The sequence below is a fragment of the Phlebotomus argentipes genome, unplaced genomic scaffold, assembly GCF_947086385.1.
Source record: "Phlebotomus argentipes unplaced genomic scaffold, Phlebotomus argentipes genome assembly contig_2, whole genome shotgun sequence".
Taxonomy (NCBI): Eukaryota; Metazoa; Arthropoda; class Insecta; order Diptera; family Psychodidae; genus Phlebotomus; species Phlebotomus argentipes.
In genome coordinates this window covers 6,424,688-6,445,994 of record NW_026776162.1, presented here as the reverse complement: position 1 = coordinate 6,445,994, position 21,307 = coordinate 6,424,688, and the positions used below count along the sequence as shown (strand labels likewise).

Genomic DNA, 21,307 nt, shown 5'->3' with positions numbered 1-21,307 from the left:
CAGAAAGTTTTTAATATCAATATTTTTGAGGTTATGTTTGACTTTAGCACAATTTTCAGTGTTTCTTGGGTATCAAAAGTTCAGAAAAGGATGTTTTTTGCAAGTAATCCGACTTGAGCATAAGAATTGACGTTCTAGAATGTAAATTATTCACTAAATCTGTTCTTGATTCGTTACATAACCTATAAAATAATGGTTTCTAAGTAGAAATCAATAATTAGGACAATTTGTCACTACAAGAAACACCCAGGAAAGAAAGAATAAAAAGCTTGTGAAGACCTTTTCTATTTCTATTACTTCAATTAAGGAGTACACCACTTCTTCCGCCATTATCTCCCCCTTGGTGTGACCCAGTTTCTTGGGTACTGCAAATCATCTCTAAAATCTGGCGGTTTCCAGGGCGCAGAGAGAAGCTGCGGCGGAGAATCACGTTTAATATATAATTTATTAATTGATTTCGCTCAATTCGCCCAGCTAATAAATGGCGCAATTACAGCTGGAAATGGCTTGCGACGTTCGTGGCGGCGAGCAGGAGACAAATGGACAGGAAGAGGGAATTGATGGCGGACGCGGGCGCGGCGTTGGCCATGATCCACCTGTAGTACGAGTGCACGGCGGCGTACACGCCGGGGATGCCGGGCTCGCCGCAGCCGATGCCGAAGGACGTGATGCCGGTGAGGAGGCCGTTGCAGACCAGCGGCCCGCCCGAGTCGCCCTTCGGGGAGAGACAGCGAGAGATTACTTTCTACTGACACCTGCGGATTGCGGGCATTGCCTGTACTTGACACGAGTCCACGCCGCCCTCCATGCGGCCGGCGCACAGCATGCCGCTGGTCAGCGTGTGCATGTACACGCCGTTGCACACGCCGAAGTCCACGATGGACACGTTGGCCGCCAGCAGGGCGTTGGAGCCGGGGCCGCCGGAGGCCGTGGCGCCCCAGCCCGCGATCTCGCACGTCGTGTTGCTGTCCACCGGCACGGAGCGCAGCGTGATGGGGCGGAAGCTGGAGTGGCTGGCCGGCACTATATTCTTCAGCTGTGGCATCGGAAGACACATGGGTTAATTGAGCAATATCGCATCCTGTCGGCGCGCTCCGCAACTAATTACGTACGATTAAGATGGCGATGTCGTTGTCGTTTGTCTCCCGATTGTAGTTGGGATGAATAACTAATCTCGCCACATCGGAAATGAACGTGTTGGGTGTTTGTTCCGTGAGCAGTAAATTGCCGCCGACAACACGAATGTCCGACACACTGATTCTTCGTCCTCTGCGGTGATCCCCAGAGGGACAGAGAGTTCACCCCCGGAAAAGTGTGGGGTTTGAGTTAAAGTAATAAAGCACAGAGGGATGTATTGGAAAGTTTGGCGGGCCAACTCACAGATTATCAACAAAACAATGCGCCGCCGTGAGAATGCTGTTGTTGGATATGAGATTTCCTCCGCAGACGTGACCATTGCCGAAAGTTGAGTCGGAACTCTTGAAGCGAATCGACGCCTGCTGCCTCAGACCCTCGCGCTGCACAGGTCGACCGCCCACTATTCTTGTGTCCGGCGGCGTGTCCGAGGACCACACTGCGGACGGACGGGCGTAAATACTGCGCCAGGACACACGTCTCACTTTCAAGGAGCAAACACCCGACCAACATGTGCACATGAACTTCTTTCGCCATGAAACCAATTGCAATGGGATTCGCTTTTGTGAGAGTGAAGACTTTTGACGATAAAGTTGCTGCTTAAAGCGGATTTTGACGTGCTCACACTGATTCTGTGATGCACAGAGTTTGCTCAAGTCAGCTGTTTGTTGTGAATTTAGCAGATATTTAGAGAAGTTATTTTCACCACGATTGAGTTGTTGGCGACTCAATTTCCACTCAAACAAGGAATGTTAAAAATGTGTTATATGAGTCAAGGGGGAGAAAATACGCTCTTAATCTGTAAATTACTTCCGGCACTTAAAATTTTTTTACTGTTTGGACACTAATTTTCAAATTATAACGAAGTTCTTGAATTTTCATGCGATATTTCTGTAAAAATCCACTTAAAACTGCTTTTTTCAGCGTCTTTTCCGATCATAACCTCAAAAATATAACTAAGAGATCTTAAAAGACTTCAATTGAAAGCTTTCTAGATGATAAAATCGTCTTTTAGGATTTGCCAATATCCTCAAAATTGCTGATTCAGAGTCAAAATCCAAGTTTTCCAAGTCCAAATGTCTTTTTTTGAGGTTATGTTCGATTTTAGTACAATTTGCAGTGATATGAGTTTCAAACAGTCTTTGTTATTTTGAGTCACACATGATAGACTTAAAACTTTCCAATTGTATTAAAAAATTCAGCACAAATGTGTAATTCTAGCTTACACATGTTAAGCCAATTTATACCGCCTGAATGTGTTATTTTAAAACAATCTCCAAAGGTTTTTTTTGGCAAATTTCACCACTTTTCTTCTCTTACACAATGTTCAATCGCTTTAAACTCCCTAAAATTGTTTCAGTGAGATTATAAAGGGCTGTTTTTTCTTATTTACATGTTTTGATGTTTAACATTCCTTAGTTTTAGTGGGAATTATGTCAATTTGCTCAATATTTTGGATGTTTTTGCCATGGAGAAAGGTTTAAAAGATTATTAAATCATTCTTTCACTCCTCCTTCAGTCATTATCCTTTTGGCTTTGCAACACAAGCACGAACTCAGTTGGTTGAACAGAGAATTCCAGAACTTTAGTCATGCTCAGCTTATCATCACTCTTCTTGTTCGCTCTCCCAATGGAGACTGAATATCTATTGCTCCTCAGTAACACCATATTTGTCTCTCTATTGACAGTTTGCTCCTTGAAAGGCGCCGAATACGAACCATTTTGAAGGGTGACGACGAGGATGAGGAGGACACAGAAGTTGGAAGACAACATTTCACTAATTTTCGGGGAAACACAACTTGAATTGGGGGAAATTTGACGATGAATGAATTGTCAGTGAATGCCGAAAAACCTGGGCAGATAGAGTGTGTGTTATCGAGACTGATTAAAAGTTGTCTGAGTCCAGAGAGATATCGTGGCCAACATTGGCAATTAATTGATGAGATAGTGAGCTCAGTGTGTAATTCTCCGTGAGCCCTGTTTATTCCTCCGTGGGAAAGTGATAGAGCGTGTGCACGGGGATTATCAGGCAAAGCTGTGCTTTCAATTTTCCAAATTCAACCAACTCTAATCTGGTGGGAAAAATGTGTAGCCACTGCATGGGGTGTTTTTGCCAAATACCATGTGCTCATCGACAGCTCATATTGCGAGTGAGATGTTCTGTCACATTGGGCGTCTCTCTAATGTGTTCAATATAATCTTCACTTTGTCCGCTTAATGAAGAATGATATGGCGTCACACGATGGAATGTTTCTCGGGGGTGGAAGAAGAAAGTGAAACGTATTTTGGACACTTCATCTGGCGTCCAGTTGGAATTATCAACATTCCAACTACTTAATACGTGTCCAAGAGATTAACCGACACCTTTCGGACACTCCGGAGGTTCACCCATGTGACTCCGCATAATTCATAAGCCTCTTGTATGTTGTGTGTCGTGAGCAAGGGGGAAAACATCCGGCTAAACAGTGTACACCACTTCCAAACACTTCCGCAATTCCTCTGCAGAATCTTCAACACTTCTTAGCGCCCTTAAAAATGCATTTTCCATCGCTTTTTCCACTCCATCAACTGTTTCTCACACTTAATTCTCAAGTTCTCAATTCAAGCTCTTCAAATGCTTTAGATTTTAGACCGTAAAAAATGATTTTAACGTCCAACACTTATTAATTTAGGCTTAAAAAATACTTCAAGTCTGGAAATGACTAAAAATGGCGAATGTCACAATGTTCCCACTGAAAAATTAGGTTAAATTTGTCACTTTAGAGCACAAATTGCAAAAATAACTAAACAAAGAGAATTTTTAGAGACATTTTTGAGGTTATGGTTGACTTTTAAGCTGTTTTCTAACTTAATCTTAAGTTTTTTCGGACGCAAATGCTTAATTTTGCCAAGAAAAGAGATCAATTCTTAGTTTAAACACAAATTACATGATTTTGAGGGTTATTTTATCACATAACCTAAAAACAAAACGGTCAAATTGATTTTTCTAAGCAAAATTATCTTAAAAAATGCTTCAATTTGTTTAAACGGAAGCTTTTGCAATGCAAATATTAATGTACAGTAAAAACCGCGAAAATAACCAAGGAAAAGAGACATTTTTCTGCATTTAAGTGATATTTTTGAGGTTATGTTTGACTTTTAGGCTTTTTCTCAATCAATATGAAGTTTTTTTTCGCACAAAAATGCTCAAATCTGTCAAGAAACAGAGAAATTTGATATTTAAACCTCAAAAAAGCGATAAAATTGATTTTTCACTTCCCTTCAAGCTGTACACCACTTCCGACCGTAATATCTCCCCCTGGGTCGTGAGTTTCGTGAGGGTGGACAGGAAATTCTCCGGACTTCGGCACATGGGCGGACGCAGATCAATCTTTGTAATACATCATGTTTAATTTTCTCAAAACATGTCGTGGCCGAAGTGAAATGGTGAAACGAAGTGGGACAAAGTCGTACATGTTGCCAGAGTGCGGCATCGCCATCAGGAGCAACAAATGCGATGGTGTGCTCCGCAAGGATACCCGAGAGGAGAGACTCCGTCAGGCCGCCACTGAGCTCTGCATCCGTGCCCATGTCTTATATGCGAAAATGGAGATGAGGGTATGTTTGATCTCACAAGGTGGGTGGACGTCAGATGAATTGTAGTTGAGAGCTGAAATCTGCCACAGCCCCAGCATATTGTAGTGTCGTTCGCTCCGAGAATGTATTACAAGATGAAAGTAATGTCACGTCGACCCACCCTCGAGCACAGCAGACATGACAGCTGATCAGTTAATAGCACAATGTACCATCTTGACGACAAGTCCCTTCTATTAATCTCAAATATCAACCATGTCTTCCGGCTTTTTCGCTCTCAATTTCCTCGCATTGACGACAATTTTCCCCACGAGGAAATTACCTGGAATAATTGCTCTACTTCTGCGAATGATAATTCCTTGTATTGACATATTCTGTTCGGTTACGAATTGATTAAGGACGGATGAGGGCAAGAATTGACCTCCAGAACTTCATATTTGCAGCAGAATTAGAGCAATCATTAATTGCGCAATTATTCTTCTAAATAATGGAAATTCTGCTGACATTTTCGACTACAATTTTTGCAATTTGACGCTTTTTACGCGGAAAGTGGAAAAAATGGTCCTAAAATTGTCGAAAATTGATAAAATTCACCTCGCGAGGCGAATTTTTGTGTTTCTTCTCAATTTAAAGGTAAAAAAAACGCATTCCAGAAGCGAAATTGCATTTTTTCCACCCCTTTCTGAGGCATTTTGTATTGCAAAATGCACAAAATAAAATCAATTCCAATTGATTAAAATAAATATTTGTCAGAGGCGCAAATAAAATATTCTTTAATCCAACTGTGGTTGAATTGATCCCAATAAAAATTTATTTGATTTTCACCAAAAAAAAATGCATTCTCACGCGTGATGAAGAGATTTTCACACGACAAAATGGAATCATACATAAATTAAACACACATATATGTAAATTGTGTTCCGTGGCATAATTTTTGTTTGCCCTTTTTAATCAGGAATATAGTGAAGTTGAGGGGGTGGAAAAAGTGTGGAGGATTGCAGTGAGCTCGTTATGCGATTTCCTGGGGAATTTGTTTAAATTTTCAGTACGAACAACTCTTGAATGTTTCCATATTATGCGCTTGTCGTCGAAAATCCGCCCAACAAATACACCATTGGAATCTCACATCGCTCCCAATGTACACAGAGTGTTGCCGTTAACGGTGTAAATAATACGATATTTGTGTAAATAAATAAAATTGTATGGTCAGCAAAGGGGTACAAATATCGGAAACCAGAACATTTTGCATATTTTATGAGATTTTGTGACGTCGATCGTCACATTAAATATTTACAAGGGGGAAGTTGGGCGGATATCAGTTGCGCTATGATATGAAAACTCTTGGTGTGGTGGAGAAAATTCAAATTTAAAATTCAACTCCAAAGGATTTTATCCATTTACTCTCTTCATAACATTCTTGAGTCGAAAAGTTTCCCATTGAAATTTCCACCCACTCATTCTGGGCTCTTCCACACTTCAATATTTTAGTGGCAAAAGAGGAATGATACTCATGATATTCAATCAGACAAATCTGCAAAACCACATTTAAGACCCCGAAGCGCCCTCTCATCACTTATTCACTCAAATTGTGGCTCCGCAGCACAACTTTTCCCTCCAGATTAGCCCATATATCGGCTGCAATGGGATAAACTGGAGCATAATATAATATTTTTCTTACTTAATACGTCTGCATTCGCCCAGAAATCTAAACACACACAATGTACATTTGCGAATAATCTACACCAAAACATTCCCATGTTGGAAATTTCCCTCAAACGACCCCAAAACAACAAGGGGTAAGTCATACCCTCGAAATTATCACTGTAAATAACTTCCAAGAGAGCTAGAGAAAATGAAGAGTTGTCAGGGTCGTTGCAACTTTACAGACTTCATGTTTCAGTTCGTAAAAGTTACGAATTTGCGTTGCAACTTTACGCTCTCTTACTATGGAAAGTACTATAGGAAGTGGAAGTGTTGAAAAACTTACAATATTTCTTTCCTGTGTGCTTATTTCATTGACAGATTATGCCAATTCTTTGGATTTCCTTCGATTTACAAGCAGAATCTATCATAATTTTTTGTAGGTTATGTAATGAATCAAGAACAGATTTAATGAATAATTCGCAGTCTAGCACATCAAATCTTATGCTCAAGAATGCTTTTCTGCACATTTGATGCCAACAAACACTGAAAATTGTGCTAAAGTCGAACATAACCTCAAAAAGAGTCATTTGGACTTGGAAAATGTTCATTTAGACAACTTTCAGGACAATTTTGACTCTAAATCAGCAATTATTACAGATGATTTTGTGATTCAGAAAGCTTCCAGAGTCATTTGAAGATCTATTATTAGTGATATTTTGAGGTTATGGTCGGAAACTCAAGAGATTCATTATAATTTGGGAATTAATGTAGAAACAGACTGTAAATTTCATGTGCTAAAAGTGTCAGGCAAATTTTTACGCATTTTTACGAATTCCTAACTTTGGCAGTTTATTTTAAATGTTATGAAATGAAAGTTACAACGACCCTTTCATGCAGTTTGTCTACATTTTAAGTGCATTTTCCTTGAAATCTGTATGGCAAATAGCTTTTGTGTGTACAAATGCATCATTTACGTCTAATTCTTAACCCCCTGATTGATATATCATGTTGCATATTCGCCTGGCGGAGGAGGTTAAAGAGAATATAGCACATGAATCCCCGGCCAGGCGTGAGGGGAAAGTGTATTCGGAACTGTAACGAGCAACTAAACACATTACGGATTTTAATGCAAATCGCTGTGGAAACACCTCTTTATCACCGGGAACGATGGTGGCGTCTGAAAAAAAAGAGCTCCATTTAGGCTCTCGCCACACAAAAGGCCTCCTAGGCGCTGTTCGCCACCGTCTTGGCAGTTCAGCGGTGGAGACTCAGGGCAATTTTCCATGGATGCGAGGGGCGAAGAGGGAGGTGGGAAATCATCCTGTATGTTGTACGTATGCGGTGGCATTATGTATAAACACACACGTAACTTATTTTTCATCCAACAGCGCGCCGTATTATATTGGCAACTCATCGTTCGTCATCATAAAATTGAGGGAAAAACGATATCATCGTAATTTATTCGTAACGTGAATATTGCATACGCAATGGGTGGAAGTTTTTCCAGGCGTTTTCATCATTTTTCCACGTTGACGACATTATTTTTCCACTCTTTTTTTTTCACCTCCTGCACACATTACACCACTCTACACACCATCAGCTTTCGCCTCTTGCCTGTTTGCTATGGCAATCATATATTGAGCAATTGAGCGAGGTGTCACATTTTCCCTTTCGAGGGCTGCTGATGATGAAAAGCGTCAACAGAAAGAAACACATCGCCAGAGACTAAAAAGTTCCCTGTTCAACATTATATCGCATTATAATTGCTCTTTTTTTCCCTGCACTACACAAAATTCATATTCAAAGCTCTCAATGCACTATGGAAAATGACGTGTTTTGCCTTGTTTTTCTGCACCATTGAGCGATTGATTTTGCAGATGGGAAATTGAAAGTGGAAAATAGAGTTTATGGAAAACATTTCTCGGAATTTTCAAGAAAATCATGCCGCAAATATGAAAATTTAGCTTATTTTGCTGGATAGTTTAGACACAGACGAAAGGGATGGATTGAAAGTCCATCATATTGAGGGGAATGTAAGAAATATTCAGTTGAATATTTCATTGGGGGCGAAAAAAGGCATTTTCTTTAGCTTTAAGCATACCGAAAACTCTGAGTGTTTTTCAGAAGTTTCCCCAGAATTAACTCACATATTTCATATTTCCCACGATGTAACATATAAAAATTTATCTCAACGCGAGCATAAAACAGAAATTGCACTGAAGATTGTTATCTTTATGGCGAAATACTGGAATTCCTCCGCGAAAGGGAATATTAAGAAAACTGGCAGATTTTCATGAGAAACACCACGCAAGAAAATCAACGAGAAAATATAAATCATGCAATTAAAATGGATTTTTGCTCTCTTTCTCTCACACACTCGATCTTTTCCCCACACACACACGAGAAAAAAAAGCATGTGTTTTTTGGATTGGGGAAAAATGCGCGGCAAGAGTGTTGTTAAGATGGTGTGATGGTGAAGCTCTACAAATTATTGGGGAGTTTTCACCCATTCTCTGGGAAGCTAGAAAGTATATTTTACACTTTGAGTGTGCTTTTGCACATGAAAATGAAGCATACCCATGAATTTCATACTATTTTTAGCATTCTGCGCCTGAAGCGTCCCTTTTTGCACTGCAATTCAGCGTACAAATTGCAATTGGCAGAAGAAATAACATTCATTCCTCCAGCGGGAATCCTCAACAAGTTCTAAGTGTTCAATGAAAAGGCTCCAAAAGAGGGACTGAGGGCATGTTAGTTTCCAACTTTTTTCCACCCCCCACAATTTCCCCCCCTTTTCCCGCACAGTCAAATTGGTTGTCGTAAAAAAATTGCACTATTAGACATATTCCACATTTTATTCCTTTTTATTGCCCGACAGAAGTTGGCCAGGATGGTATGAAATTAATTTGGGTCGTATATCCAATTTCACTTTATTGCCACATTTCAATGCTCTCGCTGATAACGCAGTAATTACCGGGAAATCCTCAAGATTTTCCGTTCGCTTAAACAGAAGCAGGACAAGTCAATATTCGTGGTCTTGTTGTGGGAAGATTTGAGGTGAATTTGAGAATTTGTGAAGGAGATATCTTCAAGGGGGAAGATGATATGGCTCCTTAACGTCCTTAACTCTTCCGAAAAGAGTCTGATTGGTCAGATTTGAATAAAATTATGCTAAAATCAACGATATTCTGCTTATTATGATGCTAATTTTGTCTTATCATTTTGACTAGAACCAGAAACTGAATCTGAACTAGAAAACGACTGAAATCTGACTAAAATCTAACTAAAATCTAACTCAAAATTTTTTTTAACCTTTCTTTATCTAATGTTTCCATATCATATCATATCAAAATCTTAATTAGAATATTTTTAGCTCAAAACCAGACTTTTTAGGTAGAAAAAATTGAAGTTATGTTTGATTTTAGCCTGTTTTCTTCTATTTCTTTTCGTGATTTGGGATTTTTATGAAGCTCAAATGCACAATTGAGTGAATAAATGAATTATGAATGGAGAGTTAGATTTTAGTTAGATTTCAGTTGATTTGTAGTTATTTGTTGGGCTGATAATCCCAAAAGTTGTTTTCTAGGAGTAAAATAATCAGCAGAACTTGAAAACTATTGCAATTTCACCACATCCGATCGTATTATGTGCCCCTTGGAATATTTTCCAAGGAAAAAATAAGCTCGCCGCAGTCGTGAAAAAGCGGGTCCTCATGTGAGAGATGTTGAGACACGAAACGGATACGGCTTTGTTGTTTGAAAACACTTTAATGCGGCGAAAATCCAGGAGATAGAGACCGAGATAATGTTTAGCTTTAGGTAATGAGAAAATTCCATGGGGATATCATGTAGGGTGTATTTTCGGTGGGAAACAGTTGAGAGTTGTTCCAGGGGATAAAAAAGTTCGTTTATGAAATGCAAATTTTTAATTCACTCCTCTCTACATGGTTCATTAGTGTGTGCGAGTTTTTCGGCGGGGGTTGAAGGCTTTTTGGGGCGGCGACGAAAGGTGGTGATGCGAGGTGAAATATGTAGTGTTTTTTTCCTGGGCTTCTCTTTCAAGGGGGAGAAAATATGCCTCAAATCTGTACATCTCTACAGAATCTTCAACACTTTGGACACTTCTGAACGCCGTAAAAATGCATTTTTCATCGCTTCTTAGAGTTTTTCCTTCAGAAAATGCTTTGAAAAATTCTAATCAAAATGTTAGGTTATGAATTCGACTCTAAAAATCCTTTTTGGACTAATTTAGATATTTAAATACCTTGAAATGGAGTAAATATAGTGAATCTCTGAATGCTTCTTTAAAAATAATGAGGATGAATTTATCACTCTAAAGCAAAAATCGTGAAAAAAATTAAACAAAGAAACATTCTTTTGGACTGAAATTGGATTTTTTGAGGTTATGATTGACTTTAAAGCTTTTCCTCAATCAATATCCAGCTTTTTTTGATCAAAAATGCTCATTTATGTGGAGAAAAAGTGAAATAATTCCAGCTTAAACACAAATTTGATGACGAAATCGATAAAAACTGTTTTAAATCAGTCACATAACCTAGAAAAAGTAAAAAAAATTGATTTTGTTCGAGAAAAATTATGTAGAAAATGCCTCAATTTGTTCAAACTGAAGCTTTTTCTCTGCAAATATGTTAAATATTTCACCACTTCCAATTCAACAAAAGCTGTACACCACTTCCGACCATCACATCTGCCCCTTGCTCTCTTCTGCACCCCAGCGGAATGGGGTCTGAGGTCACCCTCAGTGATGATACCCAGTGAGGCACTTTTTCATTTTCTTCCCCGTGTTTTGTCACACATAAAAATTTCTTATGTAATCTCCTTTGTGATGACATCCCTATGGACCATTGCACTCCCTCCTAATATGGATTTTCTTAATTCTGCGGAAAATATACACATGGGACACGCTCTATGTGTAATTAACCGTAGCAAAATATTGCCTTCGGTGTTTTGTATATTGTACTGTGTGTATTTTGCGCTTACAGGGAGTGTATTTGCTCTCGACTATATATGATGTGCTTCGGGACGAAGGTGCTGACTTTGTTCATTCCCTCCCTCCCTCTCATCCCCCAGCACCACCTCGTCGGCTTTAATGGGGCGCAAGAGGAGGTGGTGGACCAATGTGATGAACTGCCAGAGGATGTGTTTGAGAATTACACGTGCATTCGCCTCAAATACGCTCTCACTGTTCCATAGATTACAGTGAAAAAGTTTATGATTGTAATATACCCCCAACGTATAAAGGAAGACGCAGAGGAGAAAGAGGATGCGAAAGAATAGCTGCCCAAATGCCATTCAGGCTCTACATAAACTTATCTTTCTCTCTGTGCAAAAAGGACTCTGTGCACGATGGAAAGTCTGAAAAAAATATCAAACTATCCTTGCTTGTCCGAAAGTTTCTTCTTTCCTGACACTTTACAGAGTCCATAGTTGGATTTTGAGTAATAATATTTTGTCTTAATTAATCTCTGAACTCCAAGAAAGCAATTGGATTCGTCTCAAAGGACGAAAATCAGGAATAAAAGCTTGTAAATCGCTACAATTCCAGGTTTTCTGGCATTGAATGGACACAAAGATTAAGAGAAACCATTTTCCAATCATAATCAATAAGAAATTGTGATATTAAACTGCTGCCCTCTGGCGGCAATATGCGGCGAAAATATTCAATATTTAAATATATTTGCATATTTTACCGGAAATACTCAATTTTTCAATATTTTGCAGTTTTACTTGGGAAAATGTTGATTTTTTGAATGTTTTTCCTTTATCATCCTAAATTTCATTGGTGTCCTAAGTTAATTTTCCCTACTGGATATATTTTATCTCTGCGCTTTCTGTACATTGAAATTACCACCATTTCATGTTGGCTGAAAGCTCTCGCAAAAAGGACACATAATATGTACATTGCACAATTGAGTTGTGGCGTTGCAGCGAAATTCAATGCAAATAGCCGAGAGAAACTGACATTGCAGTGGCAAATAATTTGATACTTTCTGTATACACATAAAAATCATGCTCATTGCCGAATGGCGGGCTGAAGTAGAGTGTGTGGATGGCAGTAAAAGCATATTCTGGCACATTTGCGCGCTCGCGAAGGATGTCTTTGGCAATTTTGGCGGTGAGGCGCTCGAGGAGGGCAAATGGCAGAGGAAAAATCCCGCTCAAAATGAAATATTAATGGTCGAAAGTACAAAAAGATGGTGAACATTTCATAAAAAATTTAGGGTAATAAAAGTAAAATGTTGGAAAATTTATAAATCGCATGTTCAGTGTGTGTCTTTTGGCTATTGAATAAGAATAAAAATCGAGGGGCGTGAAGAACGTCAAGCACGACTGAATGTGATTGTCTTTCTCCTCAATTTTTCTGTCTTTCTCTCCCCCTTTTTTCTACGTCGCCCTTCCTTCTCTGTCCACAAACTTGATATATAGAAAATCGGTTTGAGAATTTCATCTTAAATAATATTTATGGTTTCTTCTGCCTCATATGCGCACACACACACATTCATTGCGAGGATATGGGAGATTTTTGCGAAATCAAAATCACATCCTCTCTCGCTTTGCACAAACTCTACAATTTTATTAAATTTACGACTGTTCGTGAATTGCATTTCAACATTAATAATAACGAAGTAACGATATTTTATGTTTTAATGTACTCTTTCCCCGGCACAGTCAAAATTCCCGCATGTATGGTAATTCGTTTGGAATGTGCTGAGTTTGAATAAAATATTCAGGATGTATAAAATGCTTGAGATATGTCGGCGAGAGGCGGTTTTTAATCAAATAATTAAATTATGCGCTACAAGGTCTAATTAAATAATTGCGGCTGGGATTGGATGGGTGAATCGCTGCCACTTCTTCCTCAGTCTTAACGAACTCCGGTGAAGACTTCGAGGCTCTGCAGAAGACGCGCTCGCGAGTCAAGGGGTGAATTGTATGCCTCTTAAGCGGCCAATTTTTCATTAAGACCCCCGCACTCAAAAGTGTTTTCCCACAACTACAAATTCCCAATCGAAAGCCGCACACAGTTTTTGAAGTCCCTTCCTTGGAAAAACCCTTGAGAATTTACAACGCGCGCGCGAGAGTGCAAGAAAGTATGTAAATTAGGGGATGATAAAAAATTAATTCCATCTTCTATGCAATATTCATTTGCTTCTACATTTTTCAACATGATAGAATTTTTTCTGCCCAGGAAGAGGAAAAAGCATTTGTTTTATCAAGTTACTCACTAGATAAGCCATCGTCTGCACGTGAAAGCTTTCTGTTGAAAAGCTTTTAATGACGTTCTCTTTATTATTTGCATCTTGCTGCTTTTTTCCCTTATCGATATATATCTTTATAAATTTTCATATTCGCATATTTAACTTGTTCGCAAATTTTGCATAAATCTCGTAACGAAATTTGCATCTAATATGTGGGAGTAGTTTAAAGGTTATAAAACGAGCTCGTCTCATTGAGAGTGAGAGAGAGAGAGAGAGAATTGACATGGGAAGATGGCGAATGTGGGTGAATTTTCCTCCCCAGAAGATACGAAGGAGGATATGAAATTCAATTTAAATGCATATAAGCATGTGAGGTAGTAGACGAGGATGTAAGAGCAAGTGAAGGATCATTGAAAGTTCATTAACAGCTTATTATGAAGAGCACAATTAATAAACTTTGTTGTTTAATTGGGTATTTAACTTTAATCGTCATGGTTTTATTAGACATTTAATGTCATTTTGGCATGAGTGCACTCACTCAAAATAATTACACGTAGGTGAAACACATCTAATATATGCTGAGATGTGTAATGAAAAAGTTGTCATATTCAATTACACCCTCGACGGCGTAATTCTATCATTTTACAGCGACACACATTGTCCGTACAATTGCAATTAAATTTCAATGCAAGGGGAGGATTATATGGCCAAACTGTGTACACCACTTCCTGACACTTTCACAATTTGTATGGAAAATCCTTAACATGCGCTTTCCCTTTTTTTCAACAGTCTAAAGTGTTATAACCTCAAATTTAGGAGTGTTTGTTCCAAAATAGAAGCATTTTTTACCTTTTATGACCTTAAAAAGTTAGTGATAAATAATATATTTAAGAAATATTTTGAAGTTTCCAGTGGATATTTTCATGTGATTTAATTTTCAATCGCTCTTTTAGATGTATTTTGAAACATAACCTAGAAATTATCTTGAGATATCGAAAAGATTCTGTGAAAGAAACTTATTCAGAATCTTTTAAATGCAAGACAAATCGACAATGAGCTGAAATTTGCAATTTTTGAATAGAAAATCAATCAAACAGCTCTCGAAATAGACAATTTTGTATTCTGAAACAATATTTTTTAGAGGTTATGATCAATTTTAGCACAATTAACAGCAGATTTAAATTGAAATCTTGTGATCTTTAACAGTTTTCATTACAATTGCGCCAGTAAATGTAAATTAAACCCAGTTTAGGTGCAAGAATGAATGATTTTGAAGGTTATTTAGGAGTAAAGTTTGTCTTTAATTCACAACATAACCTAGAAAAATAGGAAAAAAATTCTTTTCTCCAAATATTGCGATAATTTTGTCAGAAAATGACATTTGAACGCATTTTGTTGATAATTTTCAAGCATTTTCACTTCCAAATACTTCAAATTGAATTGTACACCACTTCTGACTGTATTATCACCCCCTTGCTTCATTGATATCTCTTCTGTGTCACTTTTGGTCCCTCTTTTTGCGCCCATCAGGACATCTTCCCTTTGCAATGCATTTTATATCATAACAAGGATAACAAGCGAATGAGCCGAGAGACAAATTGCATTTTGGCATGCAGAACGTTTTACGATATTTTGCAAATTCCCCGTTCAATCTTCAATTGTGCCGCTTATTAGAAGCTAACATGCAATTGTGCCACATGACATATATTTTATGAGACGTCGGATGTAATTTTGCCTAATGACACAATGGTTTTTTTTTTCGTTGTGTGGGGTGAAAAACCCCCGAACAACAAAATGTGACAAAGAGAAGTTCATTTAATTTTTTGAACAAAAATATGCACCCAATTTCGTGTGCAATTTATGTAATGTTGAACACGGATTTTTGCCCATATTTGACTTCATTTGGGGAGCGCATAAAAATCTCAATGCTGAGCTCATTAATAATTCGACAGAGCGTCGCGTATAAAGCATACGAGGACGAAAATGTACTCACATTATGTTTCCACACAACTTTGTATGCAGCTGGATTAGCGTGCACTTTGCATTCAAAGTACACGTCATCTCCTTCCTCGATATCTTCCGGATTTAAATTTGATCCCAAGTCCAGCTGAAGAGTCGGAATAACTGCAAATATGTATTAAAAATTTAATATTATACAATCCTCCTCAATGGCTCTCGCCAGATATTATGTGTATGAATGTTTAAGGATGGCAAAGAGTGGGTGGAAAAGCATCAGGATGAGCCAGACAGGGAAGTGTGGGTGGAAAATCAACTTGCTGCAGACTTTTTCTAGCCACTGGGGCTTGTCTTTAATTTTTATTCTTTCTCAGTCATCGACTTAGAAACAATTTCTTCAAGAATTATTATTATATCGTTGTGTGCGCATAACTATGGACAAAGGAAAGATAATTCGGCTAAACAGTGTACACCATCAATTTCTGAGAAGAATCACAGACTAAAATGCGTTTTCCTTAATTTTCCAAGCGCTTAAAGTCTCATAACCTCAAATTTAGCAATCTTTGTCCTAAAAACACACAAGTTTTCATTGTAAAAATCCTGAAAAACTTACAAAAAACAGTATTTTAGAAATATTTCAAGTTTCCAGTGGATATTTTAATGTGATTGAATTTTCAATCACTCTTTTGGTTGTTTATTTTATCCATTTTATCATAACCTAGAGATATTATAACAGAATTTATATGTTTTTAATCGAAAATGAGCTGAAATTTGCTATTTTTGAGTAGAAAATTAATCAAACGGTTCCTAAAATAATTAATTTTGTATTTTGAAATAATATTTTGAACAAGATTTTGAAAGATAAATGGAAAATAACCCATCTTAGGCGCCAAAAAGAACGATTTTCGAGGTTATTTAACAGCAAAGCCTGTTTTGAATGCATAACATAACCTGGAAATATGTAAAGAACAATTCATTTCACCCTAATTCCTCCCCCTTGGCTGTGGATACACTCTGGATAGTCACAGAGCCATGTCGGAGTGACCTTAATGCTGAAATCAGACACAGAGCTTGCAGAATTGCCCCTCAACCCCTGATTATGTCTGCAGCGGTTGGGCTTCGACCAGAGCTCAAGGGGATGTTGGGAAATGCGAAGCGATGAGACTTTGTAGATGAATGAAGTATTAAAATTTATGTTGCACTTGTATCCGATTTAATAGTTTCTGAATGCGAAACATCGCCGCACAATGCTTGAGCACAATGCTCAAGTGTGGAGCGATTAAAATGATTTGCAATGAAATTCAAAATGTGCGACAGTTGAACGCATGCTGGGGATGTTTCATTTTTATCCAACAGAACTATTCGAATCAACCCTGTGGTTAACACAAGGTTAACCACTTCCAAAATAAATCTGCAAGCGCTTCTGAACGTCTTAAAAATGACAGTTTTAGATTCAAAACGTTTAATAGCTCTTCAAATTATTGGATTTTTGTCTTGTTATTTCAGTTTTGTCTCCGGAAAATGCCTCTAAAAATTCTCACCAAATTTTTAGGTTATGAACTTGATTAAAAAATCCTTTTTTGAACTAATTTTAATCCTTTCAAACCTGAAAATTAGTAAATATATAGTAAATATGACAATATTTCCACAAAAAAGGTAGAATTTTCCACCTAAAACCTAAACAAAGAGACATTTTTCTGCACTGAAATTTTATTTTTGAGGTTATGTTTGACTTTTAAGCTTTTTCTCAACCAATATGAAGGTTTTTTCAACACAAATCCTCAACTTTGCACAAGAAAAAGAGAAATAATCCTCAGTTTAAATACAATTTGAATGATTTTGAGGGTTATTTTATTAGAATTGGTTCTAATTCAATCACATAACCTAAAAAAAAGTGATAAAATTGATTTTTCTAGGCAAAATTATTTTAGAAAATGCCTGAATTTGGTTGAAATGGAAGCTTTTTCAGCGGAAATATTCTAATATATTTTTCCACTTTCACTTCCAAACACTTCCACAAAAGCTGTACACCACTTCCGAGCATAATATCTGCCCCTTGTGGTTAACATGTGGGAAGTGATTCTTCGCAGTGACAGGGAGTCATCGACTCTCCACTTCATCAAATGATAATGATGAATTGTTGCGCACGCATATTGCCATGTAGCATGTCAGGGAAATAATGAATTGATTTATAGCGCAATGATAGCCACTACCATTAGACAGGATGCTGTAATTATTGCTACATTTGTCGAATTAAATTGTCGAGTGTGTGCGAGAGGCCAGACGAGGTCTCTTCATCCCTTAATTCAATGAATTACACCAATTATACCCTTAAGCACACACGCTCTCAACAAAAGGCATGGAATTTTGTCTGTTTTTCACAGGCTCAGCCCCTCTGGCGAGTGGGTGGAAAGGAAGAAAAAAAATGGGAGCATAAACAACTGTGGAAGCATTTTGTGTATTGTAGGTGAATTGAAGTAAATGGACATTATTTATTAATAGGCGCCGTATGCGATTTTAATCTAAGAAATGCGTTACGGATAAAAATGTTAAGACGAGCGCACGTGATTCGCTGAATGGATTTCCTCAGAATGCCTCCAGGAGTTGAGATTTTATGGTGCGTGTTTACTTTTTGAATATGCGGGGTGTATTATCCTCCTGCTGTAGCCGTTGGATTTATTGTTGGGAAAATCCATGGCAAACACACACGCAGATTTTCCACAAGATGACATTTAACTTGCACAAGAAAGACATCTAATTCATATTATGCTTTTGTTTAATTGTGAGATAAAGAGGACAAAAAGGTCGATTTTTCCGTGTTATGAATTGAATTGGTAAGAAAAGTGTCTTCAAAAGCAACAATATCATCCATTTACTAAGAATTTGAGGAGCTTTAGGAGATCAATTGGCATGACAAGGCGATTTTCTGACTCTTTTCCAGCTCTCGAGACTTACTGTGGAATAGTTAATAATAAAATAAAAGGTAAACACTTACGAAACGTCTCTTATATAGCTTCTTGAACACCCCGGGAAAATTATTCGATTATATAGATAGGGCGAGCTTAGATTTTTCTAAGGCAATCACACCCCAAGGACCCAATGTTAGAGTATCTGGAAATTGATTTTTCCTCCACTCTAAAGTGCTCGTCACGATTTTTCACGAGAGAGAAATTGAAAATATCAGTAGAGTTTATTGGAGCAATTCTGTGTACGTCATCTTTTGCAGGAGCGGGAAAAGAACAATATAGCCGATATAGCGCACAAAGAGAGGGGCAGATGGGGGTGTGGGAGAGGGTGTATAAGAAAATATACACACAAATTGAAAATGTTTTTCCAGGCGTTGTTGCTTGCAACTCAAAAGCCACGCTATGCACTCTCTCGGTGTTTTCCATACAAATACATTTTTGCCATCACACTGGGCTTCAGGCTCCGCAAGAGGCCACGGGAAAAATTTAACTACCAGCGGAAAATATTTATTTTGACGCAGTGTGCAAGGGTAGTATTTTGTGAAGAGAACACGTAAATATTGAAATTGTTTTGAAGAAAACTTCGGCTTTGGCTCTTTGACAAAGTCACTCATGGGCGAGGCGATTTGAACATTTTCCACACTGTGTTGCTCTAATTTAATTCTCTTCTCCGGGTGAAAAACTCATTGTCAATCACTTGAGCAACGTACAGTAGTGAAAATTAGGTTAGAAAATAACTTCCCTGTCATGCATCAATAATAAATTACTAATTTATTGGACTTTATAATGTGAAATTGACTAAAACTCAAACAAAACATACAAAAAGCAAGTTGAAAAGTCCAAATTAAGACGCTGTATGATATAAATGTCTTCTAGACATTGCAAACTTATGATTAAATGTGGTTATACGAGCCAGTTTTATGGTTATAACATGGATTTAGAGCAATATTGGCAGAGTTTTAACTCAATTTTCGCTGTTTTTTTACGCACGTTTCTCCGCATTTTGCAATATCTCGGCTCAGAATTGAGATATTGACATAATCTCAACGCCTTTTGAAAGATCATTAAATTCTAATTATTTCTTGTCTTAAGGTAATTGTCGTGAAAATTGAAGGAAATATCGAATTTTTAACATCAAACGGAAACTGTTCTCTACTGTTCTTTCATGCCAAATACGGCGTAACGCAGCCACTTATCTAGCTGAAATTAAATTCTCAAGTGCGTTTGGGGTGTGAAATTCATCAATTTTTCAGCCTGCGTAAGCTTTCTTCTGAAGCTCAGAAATGCACTCAATTTTTCACTCATTGAGACATTTTGTGTCTCGAGCATGGAGTAAAGAAGCCTCTTCGTCATCTCAAGCCGCACAGGCATTTCTTGCACGTGAACTCCGACGGATCCTTGAGCAGTTCTGAGAGACTCTTCAAATCCATGATTGCATGAGTGTTGTGAGCGCGTGAAATGCTAATATTTGCCAGCACTGCACGAGACACAGATATACTACACATGAGCCTACACTGCTTATTTAATTTCTATTGCAATCGTCTCACATCGAGTCAAGAATTCACTTTACATGCACTATTCAAAAGCTCTTGAGCAGCATTTGAACTTTGCATAAAATACACAATTTCGAGTGTAATTTTTACACCTCAAAATCAATGTGAAATAATTGCTATAGAGAAAATTCATTGCATATTTCCTGTTTGACACAGCTTTAAGCTTTGTTGGATTGAAATTATCTCATTGAAAACATAAAAGTTGAAATTGGAATTATTAAAGTGTCTTGAGTTATTTTTTCTCCCTCAACTTTTCTTACAAATAATTCAATGAATTTTTGGAGGATTGAGCTGGAACTTTCCCAAACAACTATGACTCCAAAATTATACTCTTCTGCGCGTCTAGTAATTTATGATGCCCTCACTTCAGCGTGGCAACACACTATAACAATTCAATCCCATGTGAAAAGTTGAAAATTAACCGCCAGAGAAGAAATTTCAAAGAACAATAACAATAAATTCACTCGGTATCTTCTCTCTCTCTCTCTCACTTCACAAATGGAGAAATTATTAATTCATATAGAGGAGTTGCTCGAAGTTATAACTTTCCTATTGAGTCACCCATTTTGAAGTGACTTCGTGATGTTTCCTGTGTGACACAAGTTTTCCCCTCCTGAGCTGCCATGAGTGCAACATGCAGAGTTTCTCCGGTAAATAACCATCGCTGGGTAACCGCAGAGGAGGCGTTCACGCGAAACAGAGTTTGGCTCGTTGGCAAGTGGCGGCGGAAGGCAAGGGGGAGATAATGCAGCCAGAAGTGGTGTACAGCTCAGCAGACATGCTCAAGAAGTGCAAGTGCTTAAAAACTTGCAATTGTGTGCTTATTTCACTGCCAAATCATCCCGATTCTTGAGATTTCCCTCGATTTTCACGTAGAAACAAACGTAATAATCTTTTTTTCTAGGTTATGTAACGAATAACAGACAGATTTAGTGAATAATTCTCATTTTAACACATCAATTCTTATAATTATTAGCATAATTAAGCACTTTTATGCAATAAACATCTCTATTCTGGACTCTTTGGTACCAAGAAACACTGTAAATTGTATTGAATTCAAACATAACCTCAAATTTAGAAATCCTTCTGGATAATTTTGATTCTGAATGAGTAATTTTGAGTTCGTTGGCAAATCATAACAGATAATTTTGTGATCTAGAAAATTACCAAAACGAAGTCTTTTATGATTTTTTGAGTGATATTTTGAGGTTATGATCGGAAAAGATGTCCAAAAAAGCTTTTTAAGTGGATTCTTGTAGAAA

General features: G+C 37.7%; 1 protein-coding gene across 1 annotated transcript in view; it reads right to left on the bottom strand.

The window, feature by feature from the left end:
• The window catches only part of LOC132264584 (nephrin), a 166,036-nt gene that overhangs the window by 54,904 nt on the left and 89,825 nt on the right, over positions 1-21,307 (bottom strand). Inside the window, exon 9 of the mRNA XM_059764832.1 lies at positions 15,564-15,694. Coding sequence (XP_059620815.1) covers positions 15,564-15,694 — 131 coding nt within the window. The remainder of the gene's footprint in view (positions 1-15,563; positions 15,695-21,307) is intronic.